Genomic DNA, 19,993 nt, shown 5'->3' on the forward strand with positions numbered 1-19,993 from the left:
GGTATAGGTTTCAGTGATTTTGACTCATAACTGGCAAAATTACACCGTTTCAAACATTTTCAAGGCGTCCCGGAACCAAAAAAAAAGTGTCCCAAAAAAGTAAACGAGGAAGGGTCCCCACTGTTTCCAAAAAAACGTTGCCAACTTTTTTTTTCGCGAATTTTTTGTCGTCCGCCCATTCCCTGCACATGCTACATTTATGTTGGTCAACACCCATTTTTATTTCAATCCAATTAGATGGAAACAACCTCATGATGACAGAAGAAGGAGAAGATGATGATGCTCTCTCTCATCAACTAATGGGAGAGAAAGGGGACTTATGGGTTGGGAATGCAAATGAATGGGATGAGGACAACAAAAAGAATGTGACATTGGTTTATTGTGGGAGCAAGAGGGGAGGGAATGAGGATAAGTAGAAGATGAACGAGAGGTCAAAAGTTTGGGGTGCGTCACGGTTAAGTAGATCAAATCTGGAGCTACATTTTTGTAGTTGACAACTTATTGATAGCTATTCAAGCTTTTGAGATATGCGCCTTTGAAGATGGCAGTTTGAAATCGGCGAGAAAAGGAAAGGGGGAGAGACGCAGAGAAACTAGGGCGTCTCGTTGTCTGCGTCTCCTCTCTCGTGCTTCCAACTTTGAATGGCTATATCTCTCGAACTTGAATAGCTAGAAATAAAATTTCAACTAGGATATTGTAGAGAAATATGGTAGTTATCAGCGCGCGCTGAAAGAGATGAGAGGAGAGACGCAGGGAAGCTACAGTGTCTGATTTCTCTGCGTCTCCCTCTCTCTAATTAAAAATTTAGAATGACAGAAATGTTTTAATTTGACTTGAAATTGGTAATGTTTAGTTAAAATAAAGAAAAATAACACAATTCCAAAAATATTGAAATTTTAGTGATTTTTCGATATTTTTTTTCGAAAAATAGTGATTTTTTAATAAATTTTGTTTTAAAAAAAGGTTTCTGGAAGAATCTGTTTTTGAGATACTTACCTACCATACTACAGTAACCTACAGTAATCCAGATAATTCCAGTTTCCAAAAATCTCAAAAAAGTTTTTTTTCCAAATGTGATTTCCGAGTTGTCGCATTGTGCCAAACTCGGAAATGTTCTTTGTTTTTATGATGTTCTCTTTCAAAATTTCAAAATTTCCCTTTTTTTTGTTTTGTAGTAAATCTCATCAAAATCTTTTTTCTGGAACTGAGTTACCCCCTCAAATTACATGCTCTTGTGAAGACAACAACCTTTGACCATGTGTAACTTTTTCAGGTTTAACTCCACATCTCAAATTTTAATACCGTCTGGTAGATCTTGTCTAGCTCTACATTTTTGTAGTTGACAACTTTTTGATAGCTCCGCCCACTTTTGAGATATACGCGTTTGAAGATGGTAGCTTTAAGGCACGAGAGGGAGAAGGGGGGAGAGACACCGAGAAGCAAAACGCTGTCATCACGGCCTCCAGTGGAGGCCCTCTCAATGCACTGCGCGCAGTACTTTGAGAGGGCCTCTGCAGGAGGCCGTGTGTTATCTTTATCTCAAATTGAAATAAATTTTTTAAAAGATAGTTGTGGCCTAGAATCCGATAACTCGGCCATGGCACTGACCAATTTTTCAGACTGACTACACTGACCATCTTACACTGACCAAATTACTACAATGACCGAAATCCTACATTTTTGAAATCAGGTAGAAAAAGTAATCGTCGCCTAGAATCCTACAATTCGGCCATCGGTGAGATCGCACCACGAAAATGACGACACAGCTAGATGCGAGTGCTACCGTAATATTCTGTGGGGATTTTAGTTTTAAAATACTTTTAGATTGCCAACAATTGTTTATTTGTCTGAAAACCGAAAAATTGAATAAAATTCGGTATTTTTCAAAAAATTCCAGCTCAAACAAACTACTGCTCTGCTAGTCAACCACCCTGAAGACCCTCCCGTCCATAATCCCTCCTTCGTCTTCTAAGCCTAAGCCTAAACCAATTGCCACGTTTCAAAAGAAAAGGGAAGGAAAAGAAAAACGAAAAATGCGTGGGGAGGAACAACAACTAAACATCATTGAGCATAGGGTAGATAGATGGAAGAGAGAAAAGAAAAACAAAAATAGAAAAAGTCATTCTTCTCTCTCAAGAAGACGTCCCCTTCTCTCTGCTCTTAATTTCATTATTATGTCCTTTTCTGCAGAAGGATAAGGGCATTTATAGAGAGGGAAGTTGTGACGTAAAATAATTTGAACATTCTTTTTCAGAAAAAAGATAATAGAAGGGTTGTAAGAACTTAAGAACTGCTCAACAATCAAACTTTTGACTTTTTGGTGTAAAAAATAGGTAAAGTTAGACGTCCCGTCACAAAAAATCCACTTGTCCAAACCTATTGGCTTTTAGTTTATTGTGTAGATCAAACCTAGGGCTACATTTTTGTAGTTGACAACTTTTTGATAGCTCTTCCCACTTTTGAGATATGCGCTTTTAAAGATGGTAGCTATATGGCGCGAGAAGGAGAGGAGGGGGGAGAGACGCAGAGAAAGCAGACGCCCTCCAGTCTTTAAAGACGCATATCTCAAAAGTGGGCGGAGCTATCAAAAAATTGCCAACTAACAAAATGTGTAAAATTTTATGTAGATTATTTTTGTAATTGACAACTTTTTTGTAGGTATGACTTTTGAAGAGATACATCTAATTAAGTGGGGCTTATTTGAGAATGAACAGACAAGTGGAGACAAGTTGTTTATTTCTAGATACAGCGAATAAAAATTGTCAACTACAAAAGCGAAGATTTAGGTTTGATCTTTAAGAAAAACGTAAATTTGTCAAAACAAGCCAAATGTAGCACAGTCTTCACAAAATATACACAAAATGAGCCGTTTTGAACTAAAAGTGGGAAATCGAATATTGGAGATTTATGGGAGATTCAAGGGGGCAAAATTGGGGGTTTTAAAAAAGATAGTTCTGAATGAAAAACTATGAAAGTTAGCGTTTATATGTAACAGAAATAGTCTTAGCAGTTTTTGGGACGTATCGAAACCATACGCTCAGAAACAAAGCCGTTTTGAAACCGAGACATTTGGCAACCGTGACGTTTCCATACAAATACCTCTCGACACTAATCGTCAAAAAAATTTATTGATGAGGCATTTTTGGCAGTGATTTTTTTCACGTTTACTGTCGAAATGTAATGGTTTCAAAACGTTCCAAAGACGTTCATATGGACATCTGGAACTGTGGACATCGGTACATGTGGACACACAGACAGACAAGAATCCAAGGCAGAGGGCATCCGAACATTTGGATATACATATGGAATTTTCAGTTAGTCTCGGTTTCGAAATGTCCCGGTTGCTAAAAATTGGTTTAGAAACGTCCCAAAATTCTTATGGCACAATACTCACTTTAAAGGGGGACTGCGGTATTCCAAAAATCGAGATTTTTTGATATGAATCGACTCAGAATTTTGTAGAAAAGGGAAAAGTCTCTTGGAGCCAGGTCCGAAAATTCGTCTAAAACGAGTTATGAGGCCTCAAAGTGTCAAAAAAAGGACTTCTCGCCGTGAAGATTTGCCTTATATTTCAAAAATTTTTCATGTTAACGGCGAGAGAATTTTACTTTGAAATATAAGGCAAATATTCACGGCGAGAGGCCCTTTTTTGACACTTTGAGGCCTCATAACTCGTTTAAGACTAATTTTCGGATCTGGCTCCAAGAGACTTTTCTCTTTTTTACAAAATTCTGAGTCGATTCATATCAAAAAATCTCGATTTTTGGAATACTGCAGTCCCTCTTTAAAGAATTGCCAGAAATCATGTTTGGGAGGGGCCGGGCCGATTTGAAAATGTTCACTGGCTTGGTTTTCAGTACAATAATGGAATTTTTGGAAAATGTCGAATTTTGGACCATGCTTTCAACTTTCGATCAAAAGTCGAATGCACTTAAATTATGCACATTTTTGGAATCCATGCCGGGTCCGGCCGAGATTTCGCAAGTACGCAAAAAAGTGATCAAACACATTTTTTCTCAAAAACGCAATACCAAAAAGGTCACAATGCCATTCAACCACCAACAATAATGATGGTGTCTCCACAAGAAGGAACGAAATGAATGAGAGAATAATCCGGCGATTAGTCGAAACGAAGAGAAAACACTCAAGAAGACACTACTAGTAGTAATTGTTATGATCGTTTGGAAAAAATTGGAGAGAAAAAGAGAGAGACAAAACCCGTTTTCAGATGGTTTTCTTGGGTATTTTAGTGTTCCAGACTACTTTTGCAGCTGGAAATAAAAATCAGGAATAAAAGTTCTGGGAACATGTCTAAAAATATGTTATTTATTGAGTGACAATGAACAACGTGTACGGAAGTAAATAAAATAGTTCGAAAATCTGAGACAATTTTTAAGCTTTTAGGTTGGAACTCATATTTTTGGAATCAACGTTTCAGGGCAATCCTAATTAGTATACATATGCCTTATTTCGGTTACGAAAGGAGACGCAGAGAAGCCAAACACTCTCGTTTCTCAGCGTCTCTCTCATAGGTTACCATCTTTAAAGGCGCATATCTCAAAAGTGGGCGGAGCTATCAAAAGAATGAATAAAACCTTTGAATTTTGGGCATGTCTGTATAGATCAAAACTAGCCTTCCATTTTTGTAGTTGACAGCTCAAAGTTGTGCTAGAACTCTGAAAATCAAAATTTTGGGAAGAGTTATCACGGTATTAAAATTATTAAATTTTTCTAAAGTTTTGATATTTGTATAGATCAAATGAAGGGCTACATTTTTGTAGTTGACAACTTTTTGATAGCTCCGCCCATTTTCGGGATATGCTCATTTAAAGTGATTGAGCTTCTCCCCCGTTCCTTGCTAACTTTAAAGGTGCATATTTCGAAAGTGGGCGGAGCTATCAAAACGTTGTCAACTACTTTTGATATACAAGAAAATTACAACATTTTACAAGTTTGAAACATGAGTGGTCTTGTAACAGGCCCTCGGAAGCTCAGTACTGAAAAGAAAAATTTTTAAAAAGAAAATTGAAAATTTTCCGATTTTTTGGAAAAAAATTAACTAGGGTTTCGAAGGTTTTTGAGGAAAATACTTTTGAAAAAAAATAGAAAATTTTCAGAAAACTTTCGCAGAAAATCGAAAAATCGGGAAATAACCTCCGTGGCCGAACTTTTCAATCGGTGACCTAGATAACGCAAAAACTCGGCCACCACCAAATTTTTCGTTTTTTGATGGTTTTCAGGATAGTTTTTTTATATAATTTTTTGTATTTCTTGTCTAGAAATCGTAAAAATATCATTTTCAAGTCGGAAAATTGAAAATCGTATAAAAAAGTCTACTTTAAAAAAACAATTTAATTTGGAAAATTTCATAAAACCGGAAATAGAGTCAAAACAACATACATATCAAACAACAAATTTTTCAGAAAGAATTAAAGCGGACTAGTTTGGGTTTCTAGGCCACCATGTTGGAAAGTTAGGCCATGGGTGGTTGTAGTGGTTTAGAGAGGTTTGGAAGCATTTTTTGACGTTTATAAGGATCTGGATGGTTAGAACTCAAGAAATTAGGTTTATGGGCATATTTTTGAGAAATTTGGGTTTCTAGGCCACCAGGTGGAAAGTTAGGCCACCAGGTGGAAACTTAGGCCATGGGTGGTTTTTGGTGGTTTTTTCGTTTTTTAGCAAAAAGAAAAGGTTGAATTCTGAAAAAACAACTTTTTTTGTTGCAGATCTGTCATCAAAAGTAAAAAAACGTGAACAAATTGATATGAGAAGGGAGGGGAAGAAACCTGACACTTTTCCTTTTGATTCCTTACTCCCACGGACATGTGTGCGTAGGGTACATAAGTTATAATTTATTAATTTTTTGATATATCAGTCTTAGATTATGTAAATATCTCTAGAAAAAGGTGTCTTTCTCAAAAATAGGAGAAAATGAAGGCTATTTTTGGGGTTTTTTGTTATTGTTGATTCGAAATGGATCATCATCACGTGGGTTTTTATGGGGAGGAGACAACAACGGACTTTTTCATTTTGAATTCAAATTAGGCGGTTTTGATGCAAAACAAACCTTTGAAATAACTGAAACTTTTGGAGCAAGCGGGGAAGAAGGTCACTGTGATAACTTAGGCTATATATCTTTACTGAAAAATCGCACAAAAAAGTTGTCAACTACAAAAATGATCTACATGAAATTTCACATACCGTAAATACTGTATTATAACGGCATGCCGTTATATTTTTCAACTGCCTCCGAGAGAAATTTTGTGGTTTCGGAAACTCATTAAAATTGAACAAAAAACCTTTTTGGACTTTCTATTTGCTGATCTAGAAGTGACCAAACACGTTGCTTCTAATTAGAACCGAGAAAAAACCCCCTAATAAACATTTTAAGGGATTCTGAGTAGAGATGGGGTGCCGTTATAATACAGGTGCCGTTCTATTACAGGTGCCGTTATAATACAGTATTTACGGTATTTTGTTAAGTGACAACTTTTTGATAGCTCTGCATGCTGTTGAGATACAAGCGGTCAGAGTTAGGCATCCAGACGGCATCCGAGAGAGTGTGCGAAAAGAGGAGGGTGTCTCGCTTCTCTGCGTCTCTCCCTCTCTACCCTCTCTTGCGCCGAATAGTTACCATCTTTGAAGGTGCATATCTCAAAAGTGGCGGGAGCTATCAAACAATTTTCAACTGCAAAACTGAAGCCCTAGTTTTGATCTACAAGAAAAATATAATTTTGAAAACTTCGGATGAAAAATGAAAAAGTTATGGATCTTTGAAATCAACCTATTTTCGACCAATTTTCGTTAGAAATTATACTTATAAATTAAAAATCGAAAAAATCTGAAAGCGGACTTGTCAAGTGGATAACATCCGTCTGAAAATCTGAAAATGAGGTTCATTTAACTAGGTGCATATACTCAAAACGGAAAACAATTACCGGCGCAAAGAGACGAGTCCATCTGAAAATGTGTTCCGAAAGGTAATTGGTACTTCTCGTAAACACAAAATAATTCCCTTCCGGAACATTTCAAGCTTTTCCGATTGATCTCATAAAATACACGTCTTTTAGTAGAAAAAATGTTCTCTTTTTCTATTTTTAGTGACAATTTAGGGACATTTTCAAAAAGGGAGAGACGTTTGACACCTCTTCGAACAGCAAATGACATGTTAGTACGTAACTTTTACATTTTAAACTTTAAAAAAATGGAAAAGAGAGACGCAGAGAAGACAGACACTCTGGCTTCTCTGCGTCTCTTCCATTCGCACTTTGAGTACCTTGACTTTGAAGACGCATATCTCAAAATCTAGAATAGCTATCAAAAATTGTTAACTACAAAAATGATCTACACAAAATGTTACACATTTTTGTAGTTGAAAACTTTTTGATAGCTATGCAGGCTGTTGAGATATGTGCCTTTAAAGATGAATATGTTAAAAGCACGCTGTAAAGGTTACTATCTTTTAATAAATATCTCAAAAGTGGACAGAGCTATCAAAAAATGGTCTACTGGAAAAACGAAGGTCTAGTTTTGATCTACATAATGAATACAAATTTGTAAGAAACTACGTGAGTTGAAGTACGTTGACAAATGTTGGAAACTGGGTATTTTTAATGAAAAATATTAAAATTTAGAAACTTGTAACTGTGTGTTAAAGCATTCGTTATAAATGAAACTATCAGAATTTATAGGCATTTATTTGAAAAATGACATATCAAAAATTTGAGGAAAATTCACAGTGTTGCAGTGTTTTATTGCAAGTTAATAAAAGTGATCTTTCGAAAATTTTGGAAGTTTGTTTTTTTTTAATTTTTTTTAACTAAATATGATCAATTTTAGTCAAACTACGGTATTTTCATCATTTTAAATCTTCAATGGCAGAGAGAGAAAAAGAGAGACGCAGAGAAGTCTGACACTCTCGTTTCTCTGCGTCTCTCCCTCCTCTCTCCTGCTGCCCGCGAAGATAGCTACCATCTTCAAGCGCCTATATCTCAAAAGCTAGAATAGCTATCAAATAGTTGTCAACTACAAAAATGAGGAGCTATGTTTGATCTACACAGTGATATAAAAATTGAAAATCATCTAACATCGCTGGACCCCAAGACGGGCTCTCAAATTTGACCATTTTATCTATTAAAATATCTTTTATCGAGAAAAATGCTGCTACTACTATAACAACAAAGCAAAAAGAAGTGATGTAAGGCTCTTCTCAATGGGAGGAAAATAGGACTAAAGTATCAATGATACGATTAGAAGGCACTCGAATAGAGCGGGTAGGCAAAACAATACAAAAACAAGAAAAGAGGCGACATTTAACAAGATTTCGATAGCTGTATTTTTACAGATTATTCAAATAAAGATGAGGAGGGGTGTCATGTGGGAAGGAGGACATTTTCGGGGTACGATGAAATGACGAATAGAAAAATTTACAAATTAGTTAAGCTGATTTCGAAAAGGATGACTATATTCACATAGTGACTAGAGAGAGGGTGAGACGCAGAGAAACGAGGGCGGCTGACTTCTCTGCGTCTCTTCCTCTCTCGCCATTCTTTAAAGGAGCATATCTCAAAAGTGGGCGGAGCTATCAAAAGGTTGTCAACTAACAAAATGTGTGAAATTTCATGTAGATTATTTTTTTAGCTAACAACTGTTTTGTACAATGGTTCCAAAAGAAGTTATAGGTCCGAGAAGAAGAGCAACTCGCTTAAAACGCAATGTTATATTTTTTTAAATATTGATAGGCAAGATGAAATTTAAGATGGTCTAAAAACCCAAATAGAAAAAATTCGGCCAGAGGGATTTTTGGACTGAAAATTTGCGTCTAGGGGTATTTTCCGGCAGTTTTTGAAAAGCGGAATTAAAAAAGTGGCAAAAAGCGAAGGGCGGAATGAAAAGTCAGTTTAATAAGACGATTTTGGCTTTTTTTTGTTGCAAAAAGTCACAAAAAATGATTATATTTGGCTTTTTTTTTCGATAAAAACGGGTAATTTTTCTACAAAAAACCTCAAAAAATGTCAGTAAATTCGAGTAGGCGAACACATTTTTCCAAGCAGATATCCTCGGAAGGCGGAATTCCACTCAACTCTGGCCACAGTTTTAGTAAAAAGTCGAGACGATTACGGCCATTTCAAGCAAAAAATCAGCCAAAAATGTTTAAAAATTAGTAAGTTATGGATTTTTGAAAATTTTCGAAAATCGAACTTCACAAAAACTACCGTATCTCACCGAATTTCGTGCCAAGACCAATGAAAACTGTATTTTTGAAATTGTCGTGACAAGAGCTTTCACATAAATATGATCATACCCATGTTTGAAAAAAATCTGATAATTTCAGAATTTTGGGTCCCAGAAGTCAAGATTTTTGAAAAAATTAAAGTATGGCATGATTACACTCATTCGACGCGTCTTGCCATGCTGATTTCAAAAATATAGGTTTAGTGTGTCTCACCACGAAAATCACTGAGTTACGGTAGATTTTCTGAAGAAAAAAAATCTCAACATGTTTAACCCTTAAAAACCGTTTGTCACCGTTGCCGTTGGTTAATGCAGACTCACTATGAATCTGCATTTTGTCGTAAGAAAAAATATCGGCACTTTATTTTATTTTGATAATACTTGGCGCCAAAAATCAAAAATAAAAACTCAAATTTTCGACTACTACTCAGAAACAAAAGCAAGTCTGAAAAACTATCGAAAATTTTCACATTTTCGATGAAAAATTGAGAGAAATTGATAGTTTTGAAGCTGAAAATCTGAAAATCGCTAAAATCCAAAGGTCTCAAACTATCTGCTATTTTATGAGCCCTAAGAACACCGAGTTGATTGACAGGGCGCCCTTGAAAAAACTTTTTTCCATAAAAACGTTTCTGCAAACTTCTTTCATTCTCCTCCTCCCAAGAGATCTAACACACCATCAGAATATTCGAAAAAAAAAGTGAGAAGAGTTTTTTTGGAAAAAGAAGAGTCGAGAAGAGTTGGAGGGGGGCCATTTACATCCGATTTATGATGGGAACATGAAAAAGAGAAATAGTGTGTGAGATGGAGAGATTCAGACACGGAAGCAATTTTTTAATGTAACTTTTTATTTGTCTCCGACTTGATTTACATGGAGATCAAAAACAATGTGCAAGTGCGCTCTGTCGAACATTCTTGAGTGTTCGCTAGAGCGTACTTACATACGTTCAACAAGTTCCAAAAGGACTTGGAAGTAGCGACAGCGACAACAAACCAGTTTCCGCATGGACTATTTTGGGCTCCAAGGAAAAAAAAAGAATTTTTACCTTTTGACACTTTGACACTTTGAGCCTCTATACCTATACCATGTAAAGGTTGAATCTGCCCAAATTTAAAACCAATCGATATCTAAGATTTTGATTTACATTTTTGTAGTTGACAACTTTTTGATAGCTCCTCCACTTTTGAGATATGAGCCTTTAAAATAATCTGGCTTCTCTGCGTCCCTCCCTTGCCTTGCTATCTTTAAAGGCGCATATCTCAAAAGTGGGCGGGGTTACCAAAAAGTTGTCAACTACAAAAATGTAGAACTAGATTTGATCTATACAAATTATAAACACATCTTTAAAATTAAAAAAATTTTAATACCATAACAACTCTTCGAAAATGACAAAATGTTTATTTTTCAATTTTTGAGTTTTTAGTCCAACTTTGAGCACCGATATCTCTAAACCTAGAAAAGGTATCGAAAAATTGTCAACTACAAAAATGTAGAGCTAGTTTTGATCTACACATGCCCAAAATTCAAAGGTTTCATTAAGTACTCCTACCGAAACGTCTATTCGAAAATTGACGATTTTCTTTCTACAAAAACTTTTTTTTGCGAAAACTTTCAAACGATTTAAATGAAAAACCACTGCTTATAAATACGACTCTCAGTCTATAATTACACAAGGGGTAATTATTACTAATTAGATTCTTCATGTTGTCAGTAACAACTTGTTACCTGGCACCTAATTCGTCGCTATTTTTGGTATGGGTAAACATCATAATTTATTTTTTAAAAATCACTGAAATTTTTAGAATCGAAAATCAAAAAAATCGCTTGCAACATCGATTTATCTTCAATATCAAAAAACAAAAAAAGTTATGATGTCGGCCAAAACCGAACTCGAAACACTCCACGGGCAGAGCGGCACCACACCCACCTGCGCCACAGGTAAAGCGCGATGGATCCATTGTGGGTCCATATGCGTCCATATCGAATATGGATCCACATAGGATCCATAATGCGTCCACATTTAAAACGCGGATCGCGCGCGGATGGAATATGGATAGGGAGGATGTCGGTCGTCCTCGAATTTCCGTGGATCGCGCGTGGATCCATATAGGATCCATATTCAATCCACGCCTGATCTGACTTTCCAACGATAATCCGATATTCCGCTTTGCGTGTTGTTTATAATAAATCGAGGCGAATTATTTTTTAGGAGTTTGCCGAAATTTTCTCCGTTTTCCAGAGTTTTCACCAATTTTTTGACAGTTTTTGCTGAAAATAAATTATGGTTCACTGAATAAAAAATAATTAAGCTATTGCCGAAACAAATTTCTGTTATTTTTCACCAAAACTCGGTAATGTCATTGAGAATTTTTTTTGGAAATTTATGGTTATTTTCATGAGAAAAATTAAAGGTTTCCACTATTTTTCTTTTCGGAACGATATGATAAAATACATTTGCAGGTGGAATAAAAGGTAAATTGGTAAGTCTCTGTCGTTCCGAAAAGAAAAAAAACGGGACTTTTACTCTGTAGAAGTATTCTTCTTTCCGGGTATTACTTGAACTCATTTTGTGTAAACTTGATTTTAAAAACCTACAGACTATTTTGGCATTTGAAAAACAAAAATTGAATAGTATACTGAAATTACATAAAAGTGAAACCATAATTTGTTTTTGATGAAAAGCGAGTGGAAACGGAAAAAAGTTTGTAGACGAACAGAGTTGGACGAGAACGGAAAACGGAACTTGAAAAAAACAATAGATAGAACACAATACACACCTTAAGAAACTTATAGTTGCAAAAGAATAAGTCTCTAGTATGCGAAACAGCCACAATATGTGGTGGTATGAACCCAATCGAATCAAAGAAACCACGGGTCGCGCGTGGGTGCTAAATGGATGCCGCCCGCGCGTGGATCCATATGGATCCATAATGGATCCATCTGACATACCCACAGCATCCACGCGCGATCCGCGTTTCATCCATAATGGATCCATCGCGCTTTACCTGTGGCCACGCATGCAACATTCAAAATAGCCAACGAGGGTAGTGATAAGCGCGCTGTTCGGCTGATGGCGCAACGAATTTCTGGAATCCAATTTTCGAAATTTAATTCCGTTTTTGCACAATAAAAAAAGTACAAATATAGAAAACGAAAGGTGTCTCCAGGGAATTCTTCTAGAAGACGTTACTAGTACTACTTCACCCCAAAAGAGAGAGAAATTGAATGAAAAGTGCAACACCTCTCCCCCTCGGTCCCAAATAAGGTAAACACATGCTTTGAGAGCCACTGCTCGGTGAGCACAACGAAAACAATTAGACCGCCCGTCCGTTGTTGTCTCCGCCTCTTTTTGGTGCCAAAAATTGGGGAGAAAACGGGCGAAAAAGATGTCGGAATTCTGCGGGGTAGTCATGGATTTTCGGATTTTTATGGGATTTGACATTTTTCGGAAATTCGAAATTCTGAATTTTCATCAAAACTTCCCTTTTCATAGGGGTGCGAAACGTAAGGTCGTGAAAACGCGCTCCGTCGCACAGCGGTTGGCACCGTGCCAAAAGAGACTTGGCTGAGTGCCAAATTTAAATTTAACGCCTTTTTGTCGTATTTTTCAAAATAAACCGCGACGCGCACGCAACGCGACTCAGATAAATTTCAAACCTTTTCAACAGTGCAAGGCGTAAGGTCAGCAACGAAAGTATTGCATTTTTTTTCTAAGCCGCGTTGCGTGCGCGTCGCGGTTTATTTTGAAAAATACGACAAAAAGGCGTTAAATTTAAATTTGGCACCGTGCCCACCGCTGTGCGACGGAGCGCATACGGGAAAAAACTGAAAAAAATCGTCGAAACTATGTTGCAAATGCGCTCTGTCGATAAATCTGGTTTTTCTGAAAGTTTTCTCCGAATTTAGCTATAGAGCGCATTTGCATCAAAGTGGTTCTCAAAAAATCTCATGAAAGTGCGCTCTATTGATAAATTTCCTTAATTTTTGTGAATTTTCAGTATTTCTAATCAAACTTTGGATAAAATCATACTTGTCACGGCCCGGTCACTCTGGTCGGCCCGGCCCGGCCCGGCCCGGCCCTGGCCCGGCCCGGTCGGCCCGGGTGAAGCGACTTTTTTCGAAAAACATGTTTTTTTCAGCGTTAATTTTTGAAAAAGTGGTTTTTGGGGCATTTTCTTCAAAAATTCGACTAAATTGATGATTTTTATTAGTTCTACAGTGAATTTAGTGATAAAAAACACTTGAAAATTATTTTTGGGGTGCAAAAAATTTTTAAAATTTTCCACCCGGGCCGGCAAAATTTTTCCTCGGCCCGGCCCTGGCCCGGCCCGGGCCGGGCCGGCCCGTCAAATGACAAGTATGGATAAAATCTCAATTTTCCGCTGAAAAAATTCATTATGTTCCGCCGAAAAAAAATTAAAAAGCGAAAAGAAAAAGGATAAAACAAAATAATATACAATTAGTATAAGACACTTTGAGTGTTAAAAGAGAAAATTATTATTATCCCAAAAATTATTCTTTTCGATTCTGAAGATACGAGACGTCGAAGGCGTAAATTTTGAAGTGGCGGCAGAGTTGACGAACCTGAAAAAATAAATAATTAATTGGGGAAGAAACACTCGAATATTTTATGAAGGGGGGGGGGACCAGTTGGGTACTCTTATGGACATGCGATATGTTCTCTGTCTCAGTAAATGCGCTCCACTGATAAAATTGATGATTTTGGGTAAAACACGTGCAAAAAATCACAAAGTTTATCAATAGAGCGAACTTTAATGAAATTTTTTGAAAAAAAAATTTTGGCGGAAAATTGAGATTTTCAGATGAAAAACATCATTTCAGCCAACATACAGAAAAAAACGGAAAAAAAATGGATTTAAAAAACACAATTTTCGAGCTGGTGGCCTAGAAATCCAAATTTGGAGAAAACTAGTCCCCCAAATCAAAAATGACGGTTTTAGACCTAAAATGAATTTTTTTGCGGTTTTCAAACGGGAGAATTTAACATAATAGCGCGTTTTACTTTTCGAAAAATAGATTTTTTGAGAAAACTGGGTTAGAAAACGTGCTCTACTGATAAAATTGATAAGATTCATACTTGTCAAGGGCCGGGCTTTTTTTTTCAAAACTCAGGCCCGGCCCGGCCCCTCAGGCCCGTCTTTTGGAGGGAATTTTTTTTTTCAAATTTTTTTCAAATTTTTTTTCGAATTTGAGTAAAGGTGGACTAATAGTAAGTTCAACTTTGATTTTTTCATAGAATAATGTACGTGTGTCTGAATTCATTTTCATATCGAAAGAAAATTTTCAAAGAATTTTTTCAAGTTTTATAATGTAATTACTTTCGCCATTTTTCTATTGTTTTCTTCCACGGCTACAGAAATGCCCAAACTGTTTCGCCGCTCGATCTCAGCGGAGTTTCGACCGAATTTTTATATTCTTTCGATATAGAAATGAACTCACGAAAACAGTCAGATTATTCTGGGAAAAAATCAAATTTGACCATAGTACACCTTCAAGTTTTTTATTGCCGGAGGCGTCTCGCTGAAAAATTCAGTCAATCTTTCGAAAAATATACTAAATCATCATGAAAAAAGTATAAAAACGAGTAAATTGGAAAATTTTTCCCCTTGAAAAATTGAATTTTTAGGGAAGTTTATCAATAGAGCGCACTTCATGAGATTTTTGGAAAGTCACTCTGTTGCAAATAAGCTCTATAGCTAAATTTTGTTAAAAACTCAGCAAACTCCAGGTATGTGCCCGGGTGGCGTTGAGCGCCTCGCATTTTCAGCCGGAATTTGAAAATGCGACGAGAAAGAGTGTGCGAAATGGAGAGACGCAGACACACTCTCTCGATTTTACACACTCTCTCTCGTCGCATTTTCGCCCACTTTGAAATCTTTCAGCGCCCAAAGCGCCTCCATAGGCACATCCCTGGCAAACTCGTTTTATCGACGGAGCGCAATTGCAACATAGAGTTTTTCAGTTTTTCTTTTCGAAACACACCGCAGTGCGAGGCGTAACGCTCAAGTCTTCGAAAACGCGCTCTATTCACAAAAAATCAGGGAAGTTTATCAATAGAGAGCACTTCATGAGATTTTTTGAAAACCACTTTGATGCAAATGCGCTCTATAGCTAAATTTTTGAAAACCACTGAAGACCCGATTTATCGACAGAGCACATTTGCATCATAGCTCTGGAAAAACTGACACTTTTTTTCGGCGGAAAATTGAGATTTTAAGGTGAAAAACCATATTTTAGATAAAGTTTGATTAGAAATACCGAAAAATGGACAAAAAAACAAATTTTTGAGCTGGTGGCCTAGAAATCCAAATTTTGAGCAAACTAGTCCCCCAAATCAAAAATGACGGTTTTAGACCTAATTTATGCTGAAAACGGGGTTTTCGTGGTTTTTTTCTGAAAATTAGAAAACTGACCACACAGATTCCATAATGTAGATGAAGTGAAGTGATGACTAGTGTTGAAAGACGAAGAATTAGTAGCTCATGGGCGGGAGAGTAGAATGAGAGAACTGTGAAAGAAAATTAGAGATGGATTGAATTTCAATGAAAAAGAGACTCACCGATAGTAGATAAATAGATTCCGAGTGTCAAATTGTATATATCACATACTGTACTTGCCATTTGAGCGATGATTAGGCGACACTGCAAAAATAAATAAAATTCGATTTGAGAGAAAAGAGATTTGCGAGTTTCGAGATGCTAAAATTCGCTCTAAATGCCACAAATCCAGTTCTCCTGACTCTAAAAGATTTTTGGTGGAAGAGTTTTTCCGCGCGGAAAAAAACTCGTGTAGTACTCTCGGACAAGATACAGCAAATTTTCTCAGTTTCTCTTATTTTCTCTCGATATGAGATGGATAGTGAATGTTCGGATGAGTCGGAGGATATGGAGGATGAGCAAAAAGAGAGTGAAGACGATGAGATGCGCACATAATTATTTCGAAATTTTCGAATTCATCCTTTTTGACAAATTCATGATAGCTATTTTTGATTTTCGTCGTTTCCGTTTTCCATTTATGTTAATTTTCACGAATAAACACGTAATGAAACAACGAAAAGAGTTGAGTAAAAATCTTGTCCGAGAGGACTACACGGCCGCGCGGAAAAACTCTTCCATCAAAGCTCTTTTTGAGTCAGAAGAAAACGGGAATTGTGGCGTTTAGAGTGATTTTTAGAATATGTGAAGAAAATTTCTTAGAATTGTCAAAAAGTAAAAATTTGAGAAATCCATCGGAACTTCCAAAAGCCGATTTTCAGAGGAAAATTGAGAATGATCAGATAGTCAGAACCTCATTTGCTTCGTTCAGAAACGCGTCAGCGGCGCGCCTGACTGTAAAACTGAGAGTTTATTAAAATCGAGTTTAGAACAAGTTTCATACACATCGGATAACACAAAATATTGACGCTTCCTAATAATACAGCGTCTAAGGTGCGCCAGATTCCTACCTATTTTTAAACCGAATTCCAGGGACATTTGGCAGAAAGGACCGAAGAGAGTTTTCGCGGGAATAATATTTTCCAGATCATTTTTCCCTATTTCTCTAAAATCCGGAATACTCACCGTAATATTACTAAAAACAGTTCCCATACAGAAGAAGAAGAATCTGGGATCCGCGTCGATGACGTTAGTTGGTGATGCGACCGCCCAATAGATGGATGATCCGAAGAGAATTAGTACAGGCCATGCGGGTCGGACACCGGCAAGAAGTGACGGTTGTTTCAGTTTCTCCGCTTTATGAACATTATAGGCCGAGGCGATTAGAGACATCAGGCAACACACTGAAAATTTGAGATTATGCATTTGCGTTCTATTAGCACGACACAGTTCTTACAACTGCGCTCCACCGAAATGCTCTTGAAAAATGTCTCTTTTTCTCTGCGTCTCTCAATTTCGCACACAATTTTCTTCGGTTTCGGTAGAGCGCGGTTGTGAGGAGCGTGCCGTGATAATAGAAATGTATTGCTTCTTACGACCGCGCTCTACCGAAACCGATGAAAATAGTGTGCGGTATTGAGAGGCGCAGAGAAAAAGAGATTGCGGTAGAGCGCAGTTGCAAGTGCGCTCTAACGTACAGTAGAATCCGATTTCGAAGGTAAATGCGAAATTAACACCGAAAAGATCGAAATGGAACCATTGATAGCCGACAAAGTACGTCCACATGTACACAATTACGAGACCCTGCAATTAAATCGAGTTAATTAGTGTAATTAAGTAATTAAAGAGGGGGAAAACGGTAATCGTTTTAAAAGCAATGATAATACTTAGAAACCTCTGAAATGGGAATTTTGAGCTGAAAATTGGATTTTAAAGATAAAATTTGAGGTTTTGAGCTGAAAATGGTCAACAGTTCGAAAAAATGCTCGAAATTCCTGAGTGATCATTGCTGGCCGAACTTTTCCAGTTGGGTTTTCTAGGCCAGCGCTCGGAAAACTCTTCCACGTCAGTTTTGGGTGAATTCTAACTTTTTAAATGAAAAAAACGTTGCTGCCCTAGAAACCCAACAGAAAAAAGTTCGGCCAGCATTTTATGAGTTTTTAGGGTTTTTTAGTATTGTTATAGCAATTTCCATATTGTTAAACACTTTTTTCTTATTTAATTACCCCTAATTCGCCTACTAGTGCGATTAAAATGAGTTAATTAGTGTTAATTACCTCAATTAAGTAATTATGGACACTGCTATGATAATCACCCTGAAAAAATGCGAATTTTCAGTCGAAAAAATGAAAAATGCTAGAAATTCTTCAGTGGTCATTGCTGGCCGAACTTTTCCAGTTGGGTTTTCTAGGCCAGCGCTCGCAAAACTCTTCCACGTCAGTTTTGCTTAAATTTTCAACGTTTTTTTTATTAAAAACTGAAAAAATTCACGCTAACAACTTTTGCGAGTGCTGGTCTAGAAACCCAACAGAAAAAAGTTCGGCCAGCACTGTTCACTCAGAAATTTCGCATTTTTAGAATTTCCTAAGTATTGCTATAGCAATTTCCATATTTTATTCTTTAATTACCCCCTAATTACCCCCAATTAACCTCACTAATTACTCACAAATTGGCTGACATCATAAGCCCATGAAAGGAACATGATTCCAGTGTTATATTTCTCCCAATGTGTCGTAAAGAATACAATTTGAGTACTAATCAGTACACAGAGCAATTCAACCGAAGAGATACTGTATCGGCCACGTCCGAATATCGAGAAAATTGTGATGGTGAATGGGACGGTGGACCACGAGTCGAGACCATGGTCGACTGAAAGAAATTGGGAATTTTAGAGATTTTTAGTCAATTTTTGAATGAAAGCTTTGATAGTTTAGTTATTTTTGCTGAAATTATGTTTAAAATTGTGGAAATTGGTCAAAAATCATATTTTTGCCTCAAAAGTTTCAAAAAAAAATTTTTTTTTTTGAGATTTTTTTGAAATGTTTGCATTTTTTTTAAATAAATAAAAAATTGAGAATTTTAGCTATTTCAAGGTTTTTCTCGTGAAATTCTGTAATTTTCAAGTTCGATTCGCCGATTTTTCTGTAAAAAATTGTGAAAATTGGTCAAAAATTATATTTTTCGCCTCAAAATTTCGAAATTTTGACATTTTCAGGATTTCTTGTATGAAAATTTTAAAGAAAATTGTCAGTTTTTGACCTGAAAACAGTGAAAAAAACGAAAAAATTCTGTTCGAAACGCGTTCCAGGCGCGCCAGACACTCAAATCTTTATTTTTAGTATGAAACGCGCCAAAAGTACGCCAGACAAGCGATTTTTCTATCATTTTTGTTCTGATTGATGGGAAAACCATGGAATATATTCTAAAAACTTTAAAATTGTTTGAAAATCGCCTAAAATCGTTAAAAACGCCGTAAAATATAGCTGAAGCAATGATTTCTAAAAACGCGTCAAAGGCGCACCCGACTAGCAAAACTGAATCTTCAGAAGAACCCAAAGGTTCCACTGAATCTTCAGAAGAACCCAAAGGTTCCACTGAATGCTATAAATGACAAAAATTTTGTTCAAAACGCGTTCCAGGCGCGCCAGACACTCAAAATCGGCAAAGGCGCCTAAGGTACGCCAGACAACACGGTTTTGTGCTGAATTGGTCACTTTCTTAGTGTTTTTCATCGTTATTTTCAAAAATTGATCGATTTAAAAGATTTTTTAATTGTTTTTTGAGGAATTTAAGCTCTTTTTGAGCTAATTAGAGCATTTTTCCCTGAAAAAGTCCAATTTTCGCCCTTACAAAGCTCGCCGGTCGGCCCGCTAGCCCCAATTCGTCTCGATTGTTTTCCGTCTGTTCCATCCAATGTATGACCTAAAAATGTGCACAAAGCGGCGGCGAACCAGAACCAATCCGGTATTGGATTCACTGATCCATCAGAATTTCGATCGATTCGATAATCCAAGAATCCTTCGATGAAAAAACCCGCCATTACGAATCCCCAACCGACGAGAGTTAGCACGTTCGGCACCCATGTTCGTGGGTAAAACTGGAAAACAAATGTTTGAAAAAAATAAATTTTTTTGAAATTTTTTTAGTACAAACCTCTACTAACCCATTCCAAAACGGGTGGGAAACGTAGACTGATAAGGGTGAGTTGTCGACGCAGTTGTACTAAATTTTTAATTTAAAAATTATTTATTTTTCGCAAAAAAAAAAACAGCAAAAAAACCTTATAAGAATCGAATCCTTTTAAATGTTCGGGTTGTAGATATTCGTATTCTAATGGGTGTTTCTCTTGTTTTATGTAGCCCAT

The 19,993-nt window shown here is 36.7% G+C and overlaps 1 protein-coding gene across 1 annotated transcript; it reads right to left on the minus strand.

The window, feature by feature from the left end:
- Positions 1-13,747: 13,747 nt before the first annotated feature.
- GCK72_002960 (uncharacterized protein) lies at positions 13,748-19,993 on the minus strand (the record flags this gene model as incomplete). The annotated part of the gene is made up of 9 exons (XM_053723716.1): positions 13,748-13,819; positions 15,670-15,764; positions 15,816-15,897; positions 16,816-17,033; positions 17,328-17,433; positions 18,296-18,498; positions 19,480-19,726; positions 19,783-19,851; positions 19,910-19,993. The coding sequence occupies 9 exons, from the start codon at positions 19,991-19,993 to the stop codon at positions 13,748-13,750; spliced, it is 1,176 nt and encodes a 391-aa protein (XP_053592361.1).

This window comes from Caenorhabditis remanei, chromosome I, assembly GCF_010183535.1.
Source record: "Caenorhabditis remanei strain PX506 chromosome I, whole genome shotgun sequence".
Taxonomy (NCBI): Eukaryota; Metazoa; Nematoda; class Chromadorea; order Rhabditida; family Rhabditidae; genus Caenorhabditis; species Caenorhabditis remanei.